The sequence below is a fragment of the Artemia franciscana genome, chromosome 9, assembly GCF_032884065.1.
Source record: "Artemia franciscana chromosome 9, ASM3288406v1, whole genome shotgun sequence".
Lineage (NCBI taxonomy): Eukaryota > Metazoa > Arthropoda > Branchiopoda > Anostraca > Artemiidae > Artemia > Artemia franciscana.
Window position 1 is genome coordinate 33,142,763 of NC_088871.1, and position 22,935 is coordinate 33,165,697.

A 22,935-nucleotide genomic window follows, 5' to 3' on the forward strand; every position below is an offset into this window, starting at 1 on the left:
ACAAAAAGTGAAAACTAATTTTTGCTGTAACGCTTATTTCTACTTTGAACGGCAAAACCATTTGCAAACAATGAAAAAATAAAAATAAAATGTCACCATCATGTAGTTTAATAGTCCTAAAGTCTTAACCAAGTGTTCCATCCTTCCAAATTAGTATTTTTAACATTATTCCTGCGTTAAACAGAGCTTATTGCAATTTTAGGGTTTTTTGATTTGTGTCCTTATAATGTTTACCCTTCTGAAATAAATTCCTGTGTACTACCTAATTTAGAAGTTCCATTCTCTTCAGAATGCTGATTGAATAATTAGCATTTAATCTCCCTTAGTACCTGAGAAGGAGGGGGGTGACACAAGAACGTTTGACATAATTAAATCACAAGATTGGTAATATACACGCTAACAGACGCTTTTATTATATTTACAAGGAAAGGAAACATCTGGAATCTAACTTAAGATATACCAAGCAGTGTTGATTAAGACAATTCAGGCCGGTTAATTCTTCATTAACGGTCATCCAATAGATCCCACTTAAAGAGATAAGAAACCCCTGATAATGTATACAAAATAGACGAAAATTTTGTATTGCTTTAACTAGAAGTAAATGATAGTTGATACTACTGTCAGTGAAAGTATAGTCCTTTATGGAGTTGATTTTATATTTTTCAATTGTGGTTATCCTAAAAGGCTAATAGCTGAAGGAAGGGGATTTAATAGAATTGTAAAAGAAAGGAATCAGAGAAAATAGAATTCAAAAAAGAAAATAAGAAAGGAATCAAGTTAAAAAGAAAGTAACCGAGACCGTCTAATGTTACTTGGTAAAATCAAAATTAGTTATAAAACTTAGGTAAGAATCTATTCGTATTTTTATCCCTTTTTTACTTTTACTTTCCATTAGGCTAACGGTAAAAGCACCACTTCTGACAAAACGGCACAATGGCTATATTTTCCTATAAGTAGATCTATAAGTAAACTATAAGTAGATCTCCTTTGTTTTTGAATAGAAGCTTGAATCCAAATAAACCTAGACCAATAGTTGAAAATTCATGTTTCAACAAATTAAAATTTTGCTGTGGGGGATTTTCTAGTTCTACTTGAAAGTTCTGCATTTTCGGTGGTACTGATAACTTTGGCTGTAAGTAGATCTTTGTTAAACTACTAAAATATTCTCTCTTGTTAAGTTTCTATATATTTTGGCCATATCTTCTTACTTCACCTTTTGAAATAGCCACTAAAAGCTCTGACTCCCCATTGAATGGACTCAATGGGGAGTCCAAAAAAAAAGAGGCAAATTACGGGAACATAATCGGTAATAATGGGGAAATCATGAGACTTTAAGGGCCTGAGACACATTACTCATTTGCTTATGTCCCCCCCCCCTCAAAAGACATTCTTTGATATGGCCATGCCGAGTAGGTCTAGATTGTCTGTCCAAAATCAAAACACATTGTCTATGTAGGGGCTAGCAAGTGTTTTTATTAGCTAGACTGTTGATTTGACAAGTCTTAAAAACTCCTAAATGTCTTCTATTTGTTCAAGGTGTATCAAGAAACTAGTTTACAGAAACTGGCAACTTAAAAACATGTCTTTTGTATCGAATGTGTTTGGTTTTGGACAACCAGGATTTTTTATGATAGTTTTCCATTATTTAATTTAATTTGATTCTCGCAGGAAATAAAACCTGTCTGGTTTTACTAATTATATTCTTTCCCACTAGGAATACCTTTTGCTTGTGAACCATATCTTGCTGGTGATTTAAGTGAGACAAATTAAAATTGTGATACACAAAGTTTTTTTTGTTTGTGTGATTAATTAATTGTAATTGATATCAGAGATCCCTTGCGCGCAATGCAGGGATTCTCGTGCTTCTGCTCTACTAAATTTGTGAAGCCTGATTTCATCAAGGTAAAGTTATGGATTCTAGGAATTTTCTTTTTTCTATTTAGTTTGAATTATCTTGCCTCCCTTTCAAATTTTGTATTTCAATTTCGCAAAAATCATAGCTTGGCTACATACCTGCTGCTTCTAAGGGATATACTGATAAACATAGAAAATGAGGCGGGTAGCTAAAATACCATCAACTATGTTTTTGATTCTTTGTGTTATAGGTGTTTGCAGGTGACAAAATGGCTGCAATTATATTATATTCCTAATTGGAGTTGTTTATTAAGAATGTTTTTTTTTTTCTTTAATGGGCATTTAAGGGACTGAGTTGTACGAAAATATGTATTTGTTCATCCAAAACGTGGGAAATGGACAAATGAAAATAAAATGCAACAGCGAGGAATATATTTGTTTCTACCATGCGTGGGAAGTTTAGACCTGCCCCTTCCACCTCATTGTAATTTCTGAAAGCTTGTGGCATCACTATTACATTTAAAACCACAAATTTCAAAAGCTATTAGTAAAAAGCAGCATTAAAAGGAAGTTTCATATGTGATTAAGTGGGGGGGGGGAGTGTCTTGACGTATACATTTAAGACAGTTTGGAGTTTCGTTGTGTGTTGGTGTTGTTTTGGTATTTCTTTTGATTTTTGCCAGGGTATTAAAAACACACTGTAAGACCCTGAGAGAGGCTACGTTTAAGAGGATCTGACGCCTCAAAAAGTGATTTTTAGGCGAGAAATAAAAAAAAAATTCAAATGCGCTAGTTTCGGGATATTGTTTTATGGAGTATTAGTAACGTAGGAATTGTAACTGAGGAATTCTTGCCGCTTTTTTGGGCAATTTGCTAAAAAAAAGTTTCAACTTTGAAAATGAGAACCTAGAGTGTCAGCCCTGAGTCTTAAAAATATATTGTAAACTGGACTGAGAGCCAGTATTAAACTGTTATGTCGACAAAGTAAAAAGCTGCCTTATGTTTTAATTAAATTTCGTCATTTTGACAACCGGATACTTGCACTATAATTTACTTAAAGTGAATAATTTGCTATTTTGACTTCAACAAAAGTTGTTTGTGTAAAAGTCAGTTTCCTTCACTACTTCACTATTTAGGTTTAATATATTTTTCGGGGGCAGAAAATATCCTAGTGCGAAAGGTTGACATTTTCTTCGATATTCTGCTCATATATATATCCATTATGGACAAATTCATTTTGACTTATTTTCAATACGAATAATTTATGGAGTATTACTAACATAATTCCCTATTAGTGTAATTCCCATGGAGTAATTCCCATATAACCATCTTGTCTATAGCAATGTGCTTCATGTATTTTCAGTTCTAAGGTCTTTAATCACTACTAATAATTTTAAAATACAAAAAATAAAACCGACGGCTAGTTTTTCAGTCTGTGGTGTCAAGTCACGAAAATCTAGTGGGCCGGGGGTAAAATGTATATTTCAGATCTAGAGGAGCGAACTTGTCATTTAAAAAAAAAATTAAATGAAAATATCAAAGAGGGGTATTTTCCCCTGAATATAACCTGAATTGGCACCATCGTGTCAGTTGAGATTAATTGAGCTCCACTAAAAAGCGTGATTCAGCGTCTCTGGGATGCTTATCCAATAATTACGAATATTTACTCTCGGTGCTTAAAGTGTGATACTTACGTCACATTTTACAGGAGTCGCTACAGTGAAATAACCAAATTAACCGTTTTTTTTCTAAATTGCTCATTAGAAATTGAGCTTAAAATTTCGTAAACGGGTCAAAAACAAAACGAGAGTAGTTTACTAAACTAATGTAGTTCGTATTTGAGCTCACATGGTCTCTGTTCATTTTTTACTTTTACAGACACTTTTTTTATTCCTTATTTTTGGAACCTGTGCTTGGGTAAGGTTTTGCTAAAATTAACGATAGGTGGTACTAGATCACATTTAGGGAAGGTAAGATTACTTGCGGTGCAGTAGTACAATCTTAGTTTTCAGGTTGCATTTTTTTTTCATTTATAGTATTGAAGTGATGGATTATGTGAGTATATTTATCTATATATTTTATTTATTTATTTAGGTTTAAAATACGTTACCATCCCGAAGAAAGTGTCAAGAGAAAAGAGGAACAATTGGCAAATTTAAATGTAGGTTTTTTATTTGTTTTTATTTGTTTGTTGTTTTTTTTTTTTTAATAAGAAAAAATACAGTCTTCACAATCAGAAGTATTTGCTTTCATGCCCAGGTATTACAGTCCAGATGTAAATACAGAAATTACAGAACTAATCCAGTTGCTTACAGATAGTGTTTGCTATTGGGAAACTTACGGACATTTTTTGAGAGTTCTAGTCCTTTCTTTATAAGTTGAAAGTCATTGGAGACAAACCAGCCCATGTCCCAAAATTTGTTTTGATATCTGACCCTTGTTATCCCTTATGAAATCTGATCGACATTGGGAGGTACCTATTTTGTACTTTTCTCTTTGGCTAATCAATTTTGCGCATGGGGGAATTTTTCAGAGGGATGGGGGTAAACGCCTGCGCCAGATCTTAGGTTCCTCTGGCCAAACCTTTAGTTAAAGAAAAAAATGAAAACTTTAAAAGATTTTTTTACTAAAATTTGGAGGTTTCTTTTGAATCTTCTTTGTTTTTTTTTTTGTTTTTTTACATTTTGCGTATATTTTCTGTATATTCCGTAATTGTTTCCGGCGTTTATTGCCGGACATTTATGCCTGGTGTTTATCCCAGCTCCTCCCGCTGCTGGTTGATCTCCAATCGCTTTCGAAACATAAAAAGGAACTAGAACTCTCAATTCCTGATGTAATGAGCACCTTCCAAAGTTTCTGCGACCTTGATGTGGGGATAAGGAAGGGGTAGTTCCCTTCGTATGCAGAGTAAGTTCTGCTCGTTTTGGGGTTTAATGTTACTCTTTACTTTTATAATAACAGCGTAGAACAGAAATATTCCCAAAAATCAAGAGGAGATATCAATTTCGGTGCATTTTTTTTACGTTCTTTTGTACCCCATCCCCTCTGAAAAAATAGATCTCCCAAATAAAATCCACTGAAAATATTATATATTATTTTCAATCTCCACCCTCCCCTCGTTTCTCCCTTAGAACTAATTCCGTATTTATCTGAAGGATCAATGAGAGTTGGAATGCTTTGGCATTAAAATGCACCCTTTGAGGCATTTCCCTCCCTCCAAATATTTGCGTATAAGGACTTTAAACATCTGCAATGGCGTTCTCTGATTGTTTTGTAGTTAGTGATGATGATGGTTGTTGTAAAATTTCGATAATTCGTGTTTCCAACTTATTTTCACGGTTCAACGTGGTAACACTGACGAAAGTATGGAAATACCCTAAAATTTCATAATTTTTGAACAATCAAATGAAGAATGATAAAAAAAAAATCCAGGAGTTAAAAAATATTTTTATTTTGATGCTTGGCACAAGAGTTATTTTATATGAAGCAAAGAATTGGAAAATATTCTATAAAACCAGTTCGTTGATTTCTTAGATCGTGTTACATAGCTTTAGACTTAATTTAAGCCACACATTAGTTTATTTGACGTAATATGGGATCAAAATGTTTGTTAGACATCTCTCTCTGATTGCTATTACCTTTTTGGTTTAGAATTCTATATGCTGAGTTTGTATCCAAGCTTTCAAAAATAATTGCACTATTTTCTATTCAACTTTTTGTACTTATTTTATCTGAGGATTTTCAACATTTTTTGTATTTTAGAAACGTGTGGAAGCATTTAAAGACTTTTTCGAAAAAGGCCGAATATCTGGATTCACATTGGATGCAGATCAGTCAGAGAAAATCGTCAAGTTTCTGGACGCATTTGTTATTAAACTTGAAGGTATTTTCTTTTTTTTTCTACCTTTATTAATTTTGTTAGTGTCATTTTACGTCAAGGTGAGCTAATTCTAATCATAGTTTCACAGTGTATGCCACTGTATGTCATGATAGGTCGTTGTTGATTTGTGCTTCTGGGCTGCTGTGCTGCCCCCTGCACATATGACTTATGCTATATATCTGAGAAAATATCTCTTAAAATTATATCTACGTAATATGAAAAAAATTGATTGACAAAAAAACGGCTTTCCTGAAAGCGACAAGCACATGTCTTCTACTCGAACAGTAAAGAAAGACTACCAATGCCTTTCCAATAGCACGAAAAAAAAAGTTAAAAATAGACTATGACTAGTACTAATAATGTAGGTACCATGAAATTAGCATCAGAATATAAGAAGAACGAAAATAGAAATTACTATGAAGAAATAAAAACGTCAAATTGGGGTATTTTTTCAAATTTATCAGTAGTTTTCTGTCAGCTGAGCCCCAAATGTACCTTGAGAAGTGGTGCTGAGTTAAATAATATATGCCTCCTTAATTACAACCATTATCTATTGAATTTGCTACAATACATTAAAATCTGGGCAGATCATCATGTACACCGTAAACAACACACAGGAGGGACCGAACACGACTGCATCTAAACAGTAATTTCCATTTTCTGAGCATGCTCTGTTCTCAGCCTGAAATTTGTCACTGCTATTCTGTAAGTTATATGTTTAGGGTAAAGTTAAAATTCTGTAAACCCAAAACAGGTTTTGGGAACAAATTGCAATATTTTCATAATCTCTTTTAAGTAAGCACTAAATGAAACAGGAATTCCTCTATTGTGTAATAGTGCTGAATTCTACTGCCAGAAATGATGCCAAGCTTAGCCTGTTTTTCTGCATGCTCATTACCAGGTGTGCCAACATTGGCTAAACTAAAACGACAATCAAAGGGGTAAAATTAACCTTGACTTGATGCCCATTTAATTGGACAATCTCTCTTGGCTTCTTCTATAATTGACCATGACTTGACTTTTCCCACAATTATTCCCTTTTCAATTCAAATTTGAATTATGAATACTCCCACTTATGCTACACCTCTCATGCATGTCAATACACAATGCCGAACTAAAGTCAACCTTGTTGGAGGGTCTCCCCGGGGAACACACGCTGGTTGACAGTAGTTTACTTGAAGAGTTTTTGGTATCCAAGTAAATACAATATTACGTTTCATCATTTCAAGGTCCTTGGCCCTTCTCTCAGCATTTAAAACATTTTTATGGCCCGGGGTGTGACAAGCATATAAATAATATAACACCCTAAGAGAGGACGCATTAAATAAGGATGTATTGATGCAAAATATCTAAAATGTAATCAAGAACGTTTTCTTGATTGAACATATTCCTCCTTTCCACGGAAGAATTTTTCATGGGGGAAGAGAATTTTTTTTCATGAAGTGAGTGCCGGTTTTCCCAGCATTATTCAAAAAATCGATAAGAAATTAAATAAAAAACAAGTTTTTTCAGCTGAAAGTAAGGAGGAACATTAAAACTTAGAGCGAACAGAAATTCTTACGGATATGAGGGAAACGCCCCCTGATCAATCTCGCTCTTTGCTCTAAAGTATTTTTAGTGCTTTCAACGGGCTATTTATTCTAATTAAACGACCTTTGTGATTCAGGGGTCATTCTAAAAGAATTGGAAAAAAATTTGAACTTTAGGTTAAAGAGCGAGGTATTGACGAGGGGGCGAATCCCCATCATATACGTAATAGTTTCTGTTCGTTTTGTGTTTTAATGTTGCTCCTTACTTTCAGTTAAAAAAACTTGTTTTTTTTTTTATTTGATTACACACCAAAGAACAGCCTCAGTAATTATCTTTGGATTCCAAAAATAAGGTTATTTACAAGAATCGTTTGATTTTCTTTACCTTTTCTGATCAGGAGCTTCTGAGCACAGAAACGAAATGGTGGATATTTGCCAAAGTGATAAATAAGAAAAAAAAATAATAAAAGAAATCGTTTTAGTTACATAAACACAAATGCGTGAAAATCTGATTCAATAAGAATATTTATTCAACTTAATTATTCAAAACCGAAATTTCAATAGCGTGACTTTTGAATTTTAGTCATTCACATATTACTGTGATAACTGTGCTTTACATTCGTATGATATGGTATCTTACTGACGAATCCATGCTAGAAATACTGGATACAGGGATGCAGCTAGAGTTTTGAGTTTGGAGGAGGGATTTAAAGAGTGTCGATGAAATCGTCCAGTATGCCGACAAATGTGGACACAAGCTAAATTTCCAAGGTAAATAGGTAAATTTTCCATGGTGTTGACACGCAGCGGTGACCCCTTGGAACTCCCCCTCCACACCTAACAACTCCCTCTCTCCCCTTAGCTATGCCTCTGACTGGATATCATGGCTTTAACCGATTGAATCTTGGATCTTACCGACGAAATTAAACATTCATTAAGCAGAACTGTATGGTTTATTGTATTCCTTTTAGTTGTTTTGGTAGAAGATGTACGTTCTTAAAGTTACCATACATTTAGAATTCACCAGGTGTGTATTGACAATAAATACAATTTGACTTCATTTGATTCACCTGCTGCTCCCTCCACCATGGTCAGACTTAGCTGGTGGCTCCGCCCCTAAGGACTGGATAAGCAAAAATTGCCCGAGGAAATTTGGTGCCATCTTCCGGACAAGTTGCGCATGAAAAAAAAAATTTATACCGTCGATAACCGATGTTTTTTTGTCCGATATCCAATAATGGTTGGACGATATATCGGTTGGGCCCTAGTTTTAACAATAATAACCAAATTTATTAACAACGCAGCTTTTTTGCAGTGGGTTTGTACAAGGTTCACTCTTTGCTATTTGCTCGTTATTGTAACTAGAACATTTTTTTTTTCTTTTTTTGTTCTTTCTTTTCTATGCCATTTCTAAAGTTGAGATTCTTAGAATAGATCAGGCAATTTTCTATTTCCCAGCAAGTTTCAGTCATATCGACCAAATCTTTTCATTTGAAACACTGCCTAGGAATTGAGATACACTGTTAAGTATGTATTATGGCTTTCCTGCCCGACACTTTTCCAGGGAAACTAATCTCTTTCTTTGTATAAATCAAAACCACCTACTTGTTTTCTGCTTTGTCCTTACAAATTTCGACATCCTCTACTCCAGGCCATCTTTTGATTTCTTCTAGAGTTTCTTCTTTGGCGCTCGAAGCTCTTAATAGAAAAAAGCTCTTCCTCTAGTTGCTTTATGATTTGGAAACCAATACCCTCTCTACCTTCAAAACTATTTTCATATTGCTTACCTTAAAACCCTCAAGCTCTAAAACTTTTACTTCTCTTTGTCATCTTTTAGCATAATCTGTGCCGCTTCGCTGTGAGTCAGGCGAAAAAATTGTATTTTGTATTAAATATTATATTTAGTTCATTACAAAAGGCACTAGAATTAGCAATTTCCTTTCAAACAAACTCAGAAACAGCTTTTTTATGATGTTCCAGTGTCCTGCTAGGAGTGAAGAAGGAAAATAAAATAAAAAAGAGGACGCATCACTGCTGCCCATGCAAAATGGTGACTTTCTTGTTGTTCGAGTCAGGGTGCTTTGTGTTCCTTGTACAGGGTTTTTGGCAATACCGATTCCAATGGTGTATTTTTCCTTTCGACCCGACGCCATTTTTGGGGCCTATTTTTGGAATTCCCTTAAATAGGTTTCAGAATAACATTTTACTTTTTATACCAATTGAGATAATAGTTTCCATTCCTGAAGCAGCTACTAATGTCGATTTTTTTCTCACTAGCCCCTTTTCTAAGCATTTTTGGCTACTATCGGCTACCATTTTCAGTGTTTCGCTCTTAATTAGGTTGCAGCTACTGCTGTAACCATAATTCATAGTGTTTCACCATATCAGAATTGAAAATTCTGGCAATATCCAAATTACTAAACTCGCAATTTAAGTGTCGAAGCAAGCAATAAATAGGCACACAAAACTTAGTATTTTGGCTAAGAATAATTGAGTGATTTCTCACTGAACACCCAACTATGAATCACATAGTTACTTTGACGTTGGCGGGTAGATTTTTGATTACATTCTCTTTTTCCTTTATTCAAAGTCTATGATTTGGAACGTCATCTATTTCGCCATGTGTGTTTTTGAATTTATGGGATAAAAGATAGCATTATGTATTTTCATTGTTGTTACAATAACTTGTTGAGAAAAGTGAAGTTATGTGTTAATAGAAATGAAAAGTCTGTATGACAAGAACATCTTTCAATTATTCAGTAATTAATATATATGTCTCTCAATGCTTTCAGTCAGCTATTAAATGTAAATAATTAACTATTTTCTTGTTTTGCATTGGGTAGAAACATTTAGGCTATCTGTAAGGAAGTGTCATGGTTTACATGTATGGAAAACATACCAGATAAGAGTTGTGTCTGACGTCAAGGATGACCTGGACCGCGAAACCTTGGTAATTCCTTTTGTTGTTTTTTTAGGTGGCTCTGATGAGGAAATTGAAGAGTTCTTGAGTGAAGTTTCCAAACCCGTAGGACTCAATCCAGAAGCAACTGATAAATCTGGGAGCAAAAAAGACGAGTAGGTTTTTTATTTTTTTTTTAATCATAATTCATTTATTTCGCTTATTGCTACAAAGTCAAGAAAAAGAAGGGAATCTGAGACGATGATTATAAGTAGTAGAAACAAGACTGGGAGGAACAATGAACTATCAAAAGGACCTTAAAGGAGGAAAAACCATGCAGGAAAAAACAAAAACATTAAATAAAACTAAAGAAATTCGAAGACACTAATTCTTTATCCTATAAAAGATAAATAAATTAAGGGAGACAAAGAGGATTTGCTACGTATTCATGTCTATCGTTTATTGTATCAAACTGTTTTAAAGCACAGTCAAATCGTTGCTAACGCATGTTGCCTGATAAATTGAAAATCTTTACGGGTTCTAAATTTCCAGTGAATATTCCGTAGCACAGTTCCATATCTGAGCCTCCCAGTTTTTGTACTTGGGACTTAAATAAGCTTACTTTGTAAAACCTAATCATGATTTAAAATAATGATTGAACAAAGTGTCGTTTGCCGATGTTACTTTTTTAACTTTTGTTATTATTGTTATATCTTAGGCCTGCAGGATTCCTTGAGTTATCGACAGAAAAAATATAATGAACTTGACGGTGATTAATGAACATATGTAATGAACTTGAATATAATGAACTTGATTAGCTGAATCATAAAATACTAAATTTGTTTACTAACTATATAATTAAGAAAAAGCAACACACCTGCCGTTTACCTGTAGGTGTGAATAGCCTAGAAGTTGAATGACATGTGAGCATTTTAAATGCTGCTGCCGTCGCATGGTTTTGAAGAGAAAAAAGCTTCTTAAAATACACATTTTGCAATTTCCCTGCACTTCCAGACAATGCTATACTAATTTATCCATGAAATAAATGTAAAAGTATTAAAAAATGTAATAATAAAACAATAAAAATGCCATCGAATACAAAACTAAGTATATTGTAATCTTAATGTAGTTGAAACAGCACTTTTAAGCAATTTTGGGTGTTCTTACTTTTCAAAAGAATAAAGCCGGATCATGGAGTGTTTTGTTCCCGTATCCTTGTTTTTATTTACATAGTTCACTTTTATCAGGGCTAGGGAGTATCGGCTTGTGTTGTTAGGCGCTTCTCCTTGGTGCAGATTTGCACAAGAAAGTTCTATAGATGCAGAGAAACTTTGGTACTTAAGATTTTACTTGTAAAGGATCGTATTTCTATTTTAAGAAAACCGAAGTTTTTTTTTTTCAAAATCATTCAAAAATGAAGTTAGTACCTATTTTGGCCTGCCAAGTGCTGTACGATAACCCTTTTATGATGATTAGTTGTTCGAAGCAGTTTTTAATAATTATTAATAACTTGAGGCTACTGAATAATTGAATTAGTAAATAACTAGTTCGTGAGAATTTTCTCTCCCCTTTAACGACTTTATGCCTAAATTGTAATTCTGTATAAGATCCGTCTAATTCCTATTTTGCTTTATCAGACTGTCGAGGTTTTACTATTTTGATTTAAGAGTAACTAAAAATGCCGAAGAATAAGCCTTTTTTTTGTAGTAAAGTGAAATCTTAGCGTATTATTAAGCAAAAAAAAAATACTTGATGTTAAATACTATTTCCTATTTTCATATGTATCTTTATTTTTTAGAGGTAAACGTGATGAAAGTGATGCAGAAATCCAAGATGAGACGGATCCAAAAGCTTTAAGTGAAGCCCGCAGTTTAATAGCTGGTAACGGTGAAGGGGTTAAAAGGAAACGACCTGAAAGTGAGAGTGGGCAGGAAAGTGCTACCGATGATGAAAAGCCTCCTGGTAAGTTTACTTCCCTCACTTCTTTAAAGAAATTCGCCAAAAAAGACCAAAAAATAAACGTGGAGCATGTGAATATATACACAGTATGTCATCAACTACGTAATAAATCATATTTGTAAATACGTAAGTAGACCTGTACAAAATAATTTTGAGAAAGGGATACCCCCCCCCTCCGAGGAAATGTTAATTTTCAGGCAAATTCTATGTATTTTACCATTCTTTGTGTATGACTTCCCCTGATGAGTGTTTTAAAGCGACTTGTGATTTCTCTATGCAAGAAATTTTTGTCTCCTCCAACCTCTCCCTCCGAAAATATCCGTGGGCACTCAAGGTGTAACTGCAATATAGGACCAACTTTTATTCTTACTCAATTACCTGTTTTAATTACAAACAACAAAGAAAGATAAAACTCAACATAAAGCATCAAACGAGACTGTGGCTAGTATAGAGAAAAGAGATGAAAGACTAAAACAACGCGGATATATCCTCTGTATGTAAACTAGGCGTCCTCAGTACAAGATAAAAAGAAAAAACACTAAACTAAAAACAAATAAAAACCTTCATCAATAATGATAATTACAATTGTCGCTACTCATCCACGTAGGGAATAGAAGCTATTAGTGTTAACTTAATAAGAACATCAAAGCAACTGAGGAAATATTATAAAAATTGGAGCCAAGTTAACTATTTTGTTGCGAAATAATCCTTTTGTTAGCTAATATTGAAGCAACTCTTTTTGGTCCAGTAGATAATCTTGTCCCCTGGTGATTATGTAATATTTTAATTCCTTTATTGACTATTGGTTCATTTTTCAATAGACAATCATAAATTGGGTCAATATTTATTGAAAGATTAGCAAACATATCTTTATAATTTCTATAGCCTCCCTCTCCCATTGAGAAAAACCCCTATTATTAGAAATAGCTGTGGCCTCATCAAATTGTATAAAATGTTCAGAGTGAAAGAATGTATGTTCAGCCAGAGCCGAAACAAAAGTTTCAGGAGGCTTTCTTAATTGTAGGTTTTTTTTATTGAGTCGCGATGCTCAATAAATTTTTGGTGAGTTCTACCAATATAAAACTTTCCACAAGAACAAGGAATTTTATGCACCCCACTAACTAAATCTCCCCGGGCTAAATCCTTCCCAGAATTAAACAAACTAGCTAATGATCTCACGGAAACATGTATCAATGTTATGTTTACGCAAAATTCGTTTAAGCCTCTCCTCCAAATTAGGTACATAAGGCAAAGAAATGAAACTTTTCGCCATATTTATTTCTGTACACTGCGAAACTCCAATAACTCTATTCTTATGTTTAATGCGTCTATTTTTTATTATTTTATCAAGAAATTTAATTGGGTAACTATTACAAAATAAAATATCCCTCAAATACAGCAATTCAGAATCTAAAAACTCCTTGGAACAAATTCTCAAAGCTGTATCCACCAGTGCAATCACAACCCCTCGTTTCACTGAAATAGGGTGGCACGGATGAAAGTTCAAATGCCTATCACTGTGTGTAGGCTTTCTATATATTGATAACAGTAAATGGAAATCACTTTTAATAAATAGGATATCAAGAAAAGGTAGTTCGTCATTTTCTTCAAACTCCACTATAAATTTTGCATTTATATCAAAACTATTTAAATGTTTATGGAAAAGGCCTAAGAACACGAAACCGTGTTGCAAACCACATCGTCCATCAATCTGCCCCATGCTGTCATGGCTGGCCAGTTCGGCTCAAGAACGTTCGTTTACTTTAATTGTAAAATTAGTTATTTTTTGGAACTCAGGTATTTTTTTTGTGCCCGAGTGCTAAATACTCGCTTCTACAAAAAGAAAAAAAAAATCACAAATCTTTCTTTGAATTGCAGTCAGCTAAAAAGGAAAATACAGCAAAATTACATTGCTGCCATTCAAGACAAGAAACGGCGAAAATCAGGCTATAGATATTTCAAACGTCCCGATTTTTCGTGCTTTCAATTTGATTCCTTGATGTGAATGGATTTGGCACCCCATTTTCTCTATGGATATATATATATATATATATATATATATATATATATATATATATATATATATATATATATATATATATATATATATATATATATATATATATATATATATATATATATATATATATATATATCTAAACGCATCCAAGAAAATAGGTGTAGTTTACCATAAAATAGACAATAACGTTTTTTTTTTTTTTTTTTTTTTTTTTTTTTTTTTTTTTTTTTTTTTTTTTAGGAAGTAAAGAATGGAGCTGAAACTTAAAACTAACAAAATTATTGCTTTGCAGATTATGAACGACCTACAAAACTAGCTTAAATAAATTGACTCGTGATACTTTCCAATATCGGTAGAATTTCAAAAACCGTATCTCAAACAATAGGCTTTATGAAAAGTGTGGTTCAATTGTGCTTTCCAGGATTATAATGATAGAAAGGCTGAATTAGCTAGCGCACGTTCTGCGGATGAAGAATGACGGATAGCCAAAGATTTTTCTTTTTGCCCAACCGTCTAGGGCCCAACGAAAAGTAGATCGTCCCTGTTTGGGGTGGGAGGACGTAGCAAGGAAAGATTTAAGGAAAATAGGACTTTTTGGAGTGTGTAAAGTGGGAAGCTTTGAATAGATTGGGACGGAGAAGCGTCCTTAGCTTTGTTGGCCTCTGGCAGCTTAGTGCTGTGGTGAGTTGTTAGTAGCAATAGTAGTGCTTTACTGAAAACATGGAACTGACTTAAAAAAAAAACAGAATTTTCTTTCGGATCAAACCGTTCCTGAGCAACGTGCAGAAAATACAAGACTAATCTAATGAGTCTCTTATTAGTATTTCATCGACCAGGATATCGATAACTTAAAAATGTCAAGCAAGCTGAGTTTTCCATATAGCGCTAGTTTTTACAAGTTTTACTAGTTTTTTTGTCGGTATGAAAAAATAATAAATAGTAAGGGTTTAATATAAAATAATAAGGGTTTTGAAAGTAATTTGGGTCATAAATAAAATAAGCGAAACTTTTGGTGTAATTTGCAATTAGACAATGTGGATCTCCTCAGTGGATGATGCATCGATAAATGAGGACTGTAGAGTTTTTTCTCTCTTTTTGCACTGAGTGGTGTGTCCCTTGGTGCATGACTCTGTGGGAAATTCCTGATAATATCCGAGTTTTCTCTAGGTACAAAGGCAGAAGAACCAGAAGAAACTCCTAAAGAAACTTCCAAGGTACCAAAGAAAATCAAGCACAAGACGTCATCTATATTCTTAAGAAACTTGGCACCAACCATTACCAAAGCAGAGGTTGAATCTGTAAGTTTTTCTTGTAAACTCCCTCTCTTACTTTCTCTCTCCTTCTCTCCCTCTCTCTCTCTCTCTCTCCCTCTCCCCCTCTCTCTCTACTCCCTTCCTATCTATCTTTCTTCTTTCTTTGTCATCCTTACCCTATTATTTCTGATGACTTCTCCTGCTTATACCTATCGTTTTCTTTATCTTGCTTCAATTTCGTTCTTTTCAAATTAGTAAAAAACTTTTCTTAGTAAAAAAACCATTACCAAAGCAGAGGTTGAATCTGTAAGTTTTTCTTGTAAACTCCCTCTCTTACTTTCTCTCCTTCTCTCCCTCCCTCTCTCCCTCTCCCCCTCTCTTTCTACTCCCGTCCTATCTATCTTTCTTCTCTCTTTGTCATCCTTACCCTATTATTTCTGATGACTTCTCCTGCTATTACCTATCGTTTTCTTTATCTTGCTTCAATTTCGTTCTTTTCAAATTGAAATAATATCAGGAAATTGTTGATGTCGTTCAAATGTTTATTTTTTGCCCGCTTCTAGGAGATGCTTAGTTTTGGAACCTTCTTGAAATTATTTCGAACTATCTGGCTCCTAAAAGAAAGATTTTTCAAAAAAGAATAACAATGATGATATTGTATTTATTGTCTCACTGAGGGAAAACCAAATTTTCCTTTCACTTGTCTTATTTTTGTCGGACACTTAAATTAGTAGTATGCATATGAATTTGATTTGAAGACTAGTTTTATAGAGTTGGTTCAGTTTATATTCTGATTAACAGTTTTTTTTTCCTTATATAAAACGGCAGCTGTGAAAAAAATGGGGGAAACGCTATGGATATTTTGAAAGTTTTTCGGGGTAAAAACAGTTTGCTTTTTATGTTCCTTGAGTATTTTTTAAAAAAGTTGTGAGATACTAAGGTAAAATCTCGTATCCTATAACCCATTCGTGTACACAGACTGGTTGCTTGGGGCAGGGACTATCAGAGATTTATCCTGGGATTTGTATATATCCCGGAAGTTGTAGGTTTTTAGGTCGCTATTCGTCTGTTAATTTTTTTTACGGGGGGGATTCATATCAATCTCAGTGAGAGTTCTCCCTTTCCTGTATATAAGCTGTAACCTCCCCTGAATCTAACCAAGGCAATCTAGAGTAATTTGCAATACTAGGAATTACTTGCATTGTTTATTAGTAGGTGAGCATGTTTAAAGGAAAGACTTTATTGCGTGTAAAGCATTTGAAGGCTATAGTAGGAAGTCTCAAACTGCGAATACAAATGATAAAGTGAGGTTAACGTTTTTTCATTGATGGTATAAAAATCCGATGTTGCGAAAACTAAATTATGTTTTAGATGTGTCAACGATACCCAGGATTTCTCCGTGCTGCGATTGCTGATCCACAATCAGAGCGGCGTTGGTTTCGCCGTGGTTGGGTGACTTTCGAGCGGGATGTCCCTATCAAAGAAATATGCTGGAACCTGAACAATATTAGAGTAAGTGTTTTTTTTTTTTACGTTTCTTTGATAAATAGTCCGTTAACTTCAATAGCGATACCATAAAAGTTCCGCTAAAGTTTTATCATTTTTATTTTCTTTTTAAATTAATGTGTTTTAGACCTCTTTGTTCAACCTTGCCTGAGACCCCTAGTTCCTCCAGAGCCAATGATGGTGAATAGTGTATTGACAAAATCGCTCCACTCATCCCGAAGTGGTAATGCAGTGGTGATATGTTTCCATTCAATTGCCGAAGTCTGTCCAGTTTTAAAACATAAAAACGACCTTTATAAAGTGAAGTCTATGTGGTTTAATTGTTTACAAGTGATATATGCCAAAACAAATTCTTTCCAAGCTTATCTCTAGTTTGATATTTTTGCTATAATTGTGCTGTTACATTATTCAGTAACAACCAGGAATGTTCTAGTAACTATATCCTCTGAAGTATCTAAATTACATATTGGCATAATCATTCTTGTATTCTTTAATTTCAAGTCAAAGGGTGGCGAATCAGTAATACCAGTTTGATTAAGAAATTCTTACGGGAATTCACATGAATTTAATTCTCCGTTCCTTTTTACCATTCACAGACGCCAAAACAACTTTATTCCATTTCAAGGTGGTTAAGAAATTCAGTTGTGAATTTATTTTATCCGTCCTGTGCATCTTTGTAGACGCTAAAATAACACTTCTTTATTCTAGGGTGAAATTGAATTAAAAATTCCAACTCAATTAAATAATTTAATTTAATTAAGTAATTATGACGTGAATTCAATTCCTTCATCCTGTTTATCCTTCACAGACTCACGCACGGTTTTTACTTATTAGAATGTGATTGTTGTTGTTGCAAGTATTTCAACCGCGTATTTCTTTCTTCTTCATTTTAGTTTGTTATTACTTCAGACAATTTTTCCAATCCCCTTTGTCTTAGCTGCTCGGATTGGTCATGTCACACTCGATGGTCTAGGCTGCTCATTTTCAGCTGTTGTGAATTGTCGGGTTGCCCTCTTGATCTTGATATATAAATAAGTTGTTTGTCTGTCTGTCGACTGACGTCATGTTTGTGTGTCGACTGACGTCATTATAAGGATTGAGCTGTATGTCGTCATGAAGTTGTTTGTCGTCTGACGTCATGTTTGTCGACTAACCAAACTACAGACCGGGACACCGGGACACAAATGACGTGTTATGTCTGTTATAACGTAATAGAGGCAACAATCTTGACAGGGCCTTTTGAGGGTGAGGCTTTTCTTATTCCACGCATTCTCATGATTCCAATGGATCTGCCTTTTCAACCTAAAAGATTGCAATTCCCAATTTGATTAGCATATTTAGTTTTCAGTCCAGAACCACTAAAGCTATTATGTAAATATCAAAAATATTTATGTTGTCTGAGCAATAATTTTTAGTTTTTATTTCAAAATAGAAAATTACCTGACAATTTTAGAATTATATCTATCTATATATATAAAAATAAGTTGTCTGTCTGTGGATCAGGTGACGTCATGTTTCTGTGTCGACTGGCGTCATGAAGTTAGTTGTCGTCATTTTTGCTATGACGGTGACGTCATTAAAGATATTTAAGACATATATGTTCACGTAGAAATCTATTAATGTTTAAGTTTAAAATGACTGATGAACTTACAATGGCAAAAGCCGATGAAGATGCTCAAAGAGTCTATGCCAAAAAACTTGCTGCTGATAGAGAAAGTCAGAAAAGAAAGCGTGCCGAGGAATCAAAAGAACAGCAAGAAAACAGGCTTGAGGCTAAAGAACGCAAAACCGCGCAGTTAGATGAAGATCCACCTGGACAGCGAGAGTCAAAACATATCAACGCTGAAAATGATAGCGATGATGATTGGGTTTGGGATCTTGACATGGATAAGGTCATCAATGCCTACCAGATTTTAGTTAAAAAAACAAAGGTTTGGCGATATGTATTTCATAGTGAAGCTGAAAAATAAAGAAGAAAAAGAAAACTGAAAAAAGAAAAAATGTAAAAAACTAAAAAATACTAAAAAGAAAAAAACACTCAAAGAGAAATTACAGACCGGGACACAAATGACGACCGGGACAGAGGGAATATAAATAACGACCGGGACACTCAAGGAGAAATTACAGACTGGGATACCGGGACACAAATGACGACCGGGACACAGGCAATATAAATGACGACCAGGACAACAATGGCAACACCCGAGGAAGCTGCTCAAAACGAATGTATTCACGCCGAAGTAGCTGAGTTGGTAAAGCGTTATGTTTCAGGTTCTAGGTCCGAGAGGCTCCAGGTTTGAACCTTGGCTTTAGCATTAATACAAAAGAAGAGAAAAAATAAAAAAGGTAAAAACCACAAAAAAACTAAAAAGAAAATATATATATATATATATTTATATATATCATCTTCTCCGCAAAAATAATAATTTAGTGCTTCTGCTTAAAAACAGCAATCGAATTGATGCCTCCTGATACGCAACTATCAACAAAGTGGCAATCGTTGTGGTCGGTGATCAGTTCTTACCTCGAGATAATATTCTTTATAGGCGAAACAATCAGTTGACAAGAATTGCTTAAACTCATCGATGCTACGATGCCCTACAATATCCTGACGAATATAAATGACGCCCGGGACACTCAAATAGAAATCACAGACTGGGACACCGGGACACAAATGACGACGGGGACACAGGGAATATAAATGACGACCCGGACACAGGGACACGACTACAACGGGGACGCCGGGGGGCACAGGGGGATATATAAATGACGACGACAACAAAGGAAATGGTCGATTAGCAATCACCATCAACAAAGCTCAAGGGCAATCAATAGAATCATGAGGTATAGATTTGAATACGGATTGTTTTCCCATGGACCATTATGCGTTGCATGTTCAAGAGTCGGTAAACCTGACAATCTATTTATATGCCCAGACGATGGGACAGCAAAGAATGTTGTATATTCGCAAGTTTTACGTAGTTAAAAACATATATATATATATATATATATCCGATGAAGATGCTCAAAGAGTCTATGCCAAAAAACTTGCTGCTGATAGAGAAAGTCAGAAAAGAAAGCGTGCCGAGGAATCAAAAGAACAGCAAGGAAACAGGCTTGAGGCTAAAGAACGCAAAACCGCGCAGTTAGATGAAGATCCACCTGGACAGCGAGAGTCAAAACATATCAAAACTGAAAATGATAGCGATGATGATTGGGTTTGGGATCTTGACTTGGATAAGGTCATCAATGCCTACCAGATTTTAGTTAAAAAAACAAAGGTTCGGCGATATGTATTTCATAGTGAAGCTGAAAAATAAAGAAGAAAAAGAAAAAATGTAAAAAACTAAAAAATACTAAAAAGAAAAAACACTCAAAGAGAAATTACAGACCGGGACACAAATGACGACCGGGACAGAGGGAATATAAATAACGACCGGGACACTCAAGGAGAAATTACAGACTGGGATACCGGGACACAAATGACGACCGGGACACAGGCAATATAAATGACGACCAGGACACAGGTATTTAAGAATATCGTTCAAAGACAAATTTTTAATTGTAAGAAGACCGTTGAAAGAGAAATTTCTAATTGTAAAATGACTGAAGAACCTACAATGGCAACACCCGAGGAAGCTGCTCAAAACGAATGTATTCACGCCGAAGTAGCTGAGTTGGTAAAGCGTTATGTTTCAGGTTCTAGGTCCGAGAGGCTCCAGGTTTGAACCTTGGCTTTAGCATTAATACAAAAGAAGAAAAAAACTCAAAAAAGTAAAAACTACAAAAAAACTAAAAAGAAAATATATGTATATATATTTATATATATCATCTTTTCCACAAAAATATTAATTTAGTGCTTCTGCTTAAAAACAGCAATCGAATTGATGCCTCCTGATACGCAACTATCAACAAAGTGGCAATCGTTGTGGTCGGTGATCAGTTCTTACCTCGAGAAAATATTCTTTATAGGCGAAACAATCAGTTGACAAGAATTGCTTAAACTCATCGATGCTATGATGCCCTACAATATCCTGACGAATATAAATGACGCCCGGGACACTCAAATAGAAATCACAGACTGGGACTATATATATATATATTCACAGGTGGGACATAGGGACACAACTACAATGGCGCGTAACGACTTACGCGCGCGGGGGGGCTTGGGGGGGGGCGCGAAGCGCCCCCACCAACTAGGTGTTGGGGTGGCGCGAAGCGCCACCCAAACAGCTAGTATATATATATATATATATATATATATATATATATATATATATATATACTAGCTGTTGGCGCTTCGCGCCCCCCCCCCCCAAGCCCCCCCGCGCGCGTAAGTCGTTACGCGCCATATCAGTTACGCGCCATTGTAGTTGTGTCCCTATGTCCCACCTGTGAATATAGATAGATATATATATATATATATATATATATATATATATATATATATATATATATATATATATATATATATATATGTTTTTAACTACGTAAAACTTGCGAATATACAACATTCTTTGCTGTCCCATTGTCTGTGCATATAAATAGATTGTCAGGTTTACCGACTCTTGAACATGCAACATATAATGGTCCATGGGAAAACAATCCGTATTCAGATCTATACCTCATGATTCTAATGATTGCCCTTGAGCTTTGTTGATGGTGATTGCTAATCGACCATTCCCTGAGTCGCCATCGTCATTTATATATCCCCCTGTGCACCCCGGCGTCCCCTTTGTAGTTATGTCCCTGTGTCCCGGTCGTCATTTATATTCCCTGTGTCCCGGTCGTCATTTGTGTCCCGGTGTTCCAGTCTGTGATTTCTCTTTGAGTGTCCCGGGCGTCATTTATATTCCTTGTGTCCCGGTGTCCCGGTCGTCATTTATATCCCCCTGTGCCCCCCGGCGTCCCCATTGTAGTTGTGTCCCTGTGTCCCGGTCGTCATTTATATTCCCTGTGTCCCGGTCATCATTTGTATCCCGGTGTCACGGTCTGTATATACATTCGTTTTTTAGTTTTGTTTTTCTCCTTTATTTTTTTCCTTTTTTCTTTTTTTTCTTTTTTAGTTTATTTAGATTTTTAGATTTTTTAGTTTTTTTATTAGTTTTTAGTTTTTTTGTAGTTTTACCATTTTTTTAGTTTTTTTTTTTTACTTATGTCCTGGTCGTCATTTATACTCCCTGTGTCCTGGTCGTCATTTGTGTCTTGGTGCTTTGTTGATTGCTAATTTGTATTATATTTATATTTATATTTTTTATATTTATTAATATTTTTTTAGTTTTCTTTTTCTCTTATTTTTCAGTTTTTTCCTTTTTTTTAGTTTTTTCTTTTTTAGTTTTTAGTTTTTTTTTGTTTTTTACCTTTTTTTAGTTTTTTAGCTTTTTTAGTTTTTTTATTAGTTTTTAGTTTTTTTTAGTTTTTGCCTTTTTTTAGTTTTTTCAGTTTTTTTAGTTTTTCGTTTTTTACCTTTTTTTAGTTTTTTTTAGTTTTTTAGCTTTTTTAGTTTTTTTTCTTTTTAGTTTTTTTTGTAGTTTTTACCTTTTTTAGTTTTTTTTTCTTCTTTTGTATTAGTGTGAAATAATTCAGACGTCATATGCGGACAAACACGACGTCACTCGACAGACAGACAGACAGACATAACCCACAAACAACTTATTTTTATATATATTTATTCATATTTTTTTAGTTTTCTTTTTCTCTTTTATTTTTCAGTTTTTTCCTTTTTTTTAGTTTTTTTCTTTTTTAGTTTTTAGTTTTTTTTAGTTTTTTACCTTTTTTAGTTTTTTTTAGTTTTTTTAGTTTTTTAGCTTTTTTAGTTTTTTTATAATTTTTTATTTTTTTTGTAGTTTTTGCCTTTTTTTATTTTTTTCAGTTTTTTTTTAGTTATTAGATTTTTACCTTTTTTTAGTTTTTTTTAGTTTTTTAGCTTTTTTAGTTTTTTTTTCTTTGTAGTTTTTTTTTGTAGTTTTTACCTTTTTTAGTTTTTTTCTTCTTTTGTATTAGTGTGAAATAATTCAGACGTCATATGCGAACAA

General features: G+C 34.2%; 1 protein-coding gene across 3 annotated transcripts in view; it reads left to right on the forward strand.

The window, feature by feature from the left end:
- LOC136031297 (serrate RNA effector molecule homolog) overlaps window positions 1–22,935 on the forward strand; it is an 88,642-nt gene that overhangs the window by 16,293 nt on the left and 49,414 nt on the right. For all 3 annotated transcript variants that reach the window (XM_065710744.1, XM_065710745.1, XM_065710746.1), the window contains exons 5-10: window positions 3,949–4,015; window positions 5,617–5,737; window positions 10,239–10,338; window positions 11,961–12,124; window positions 15,309–15,439; window positions 16,766–16,906. In XM_065710744.1, coding sequence (XP_065566816.1) covers window positions 3,949–4,015; window positions 5,617–5,737; window positions 10,239–10,338; window positions 11,961–12,124; window positions 15,309–15,439; window positions 16,766–16,906 — 724 coding nt within the window. The remainder of the gene's footprint in view (window positions 1–3,948; window positions 4,016–5,616; window positions 5,738–10,238; window positions 10,339–11,960; window positions 12,125–15,308; window positions 15,440–16,765; window positions 16,907–22,935) is intronic.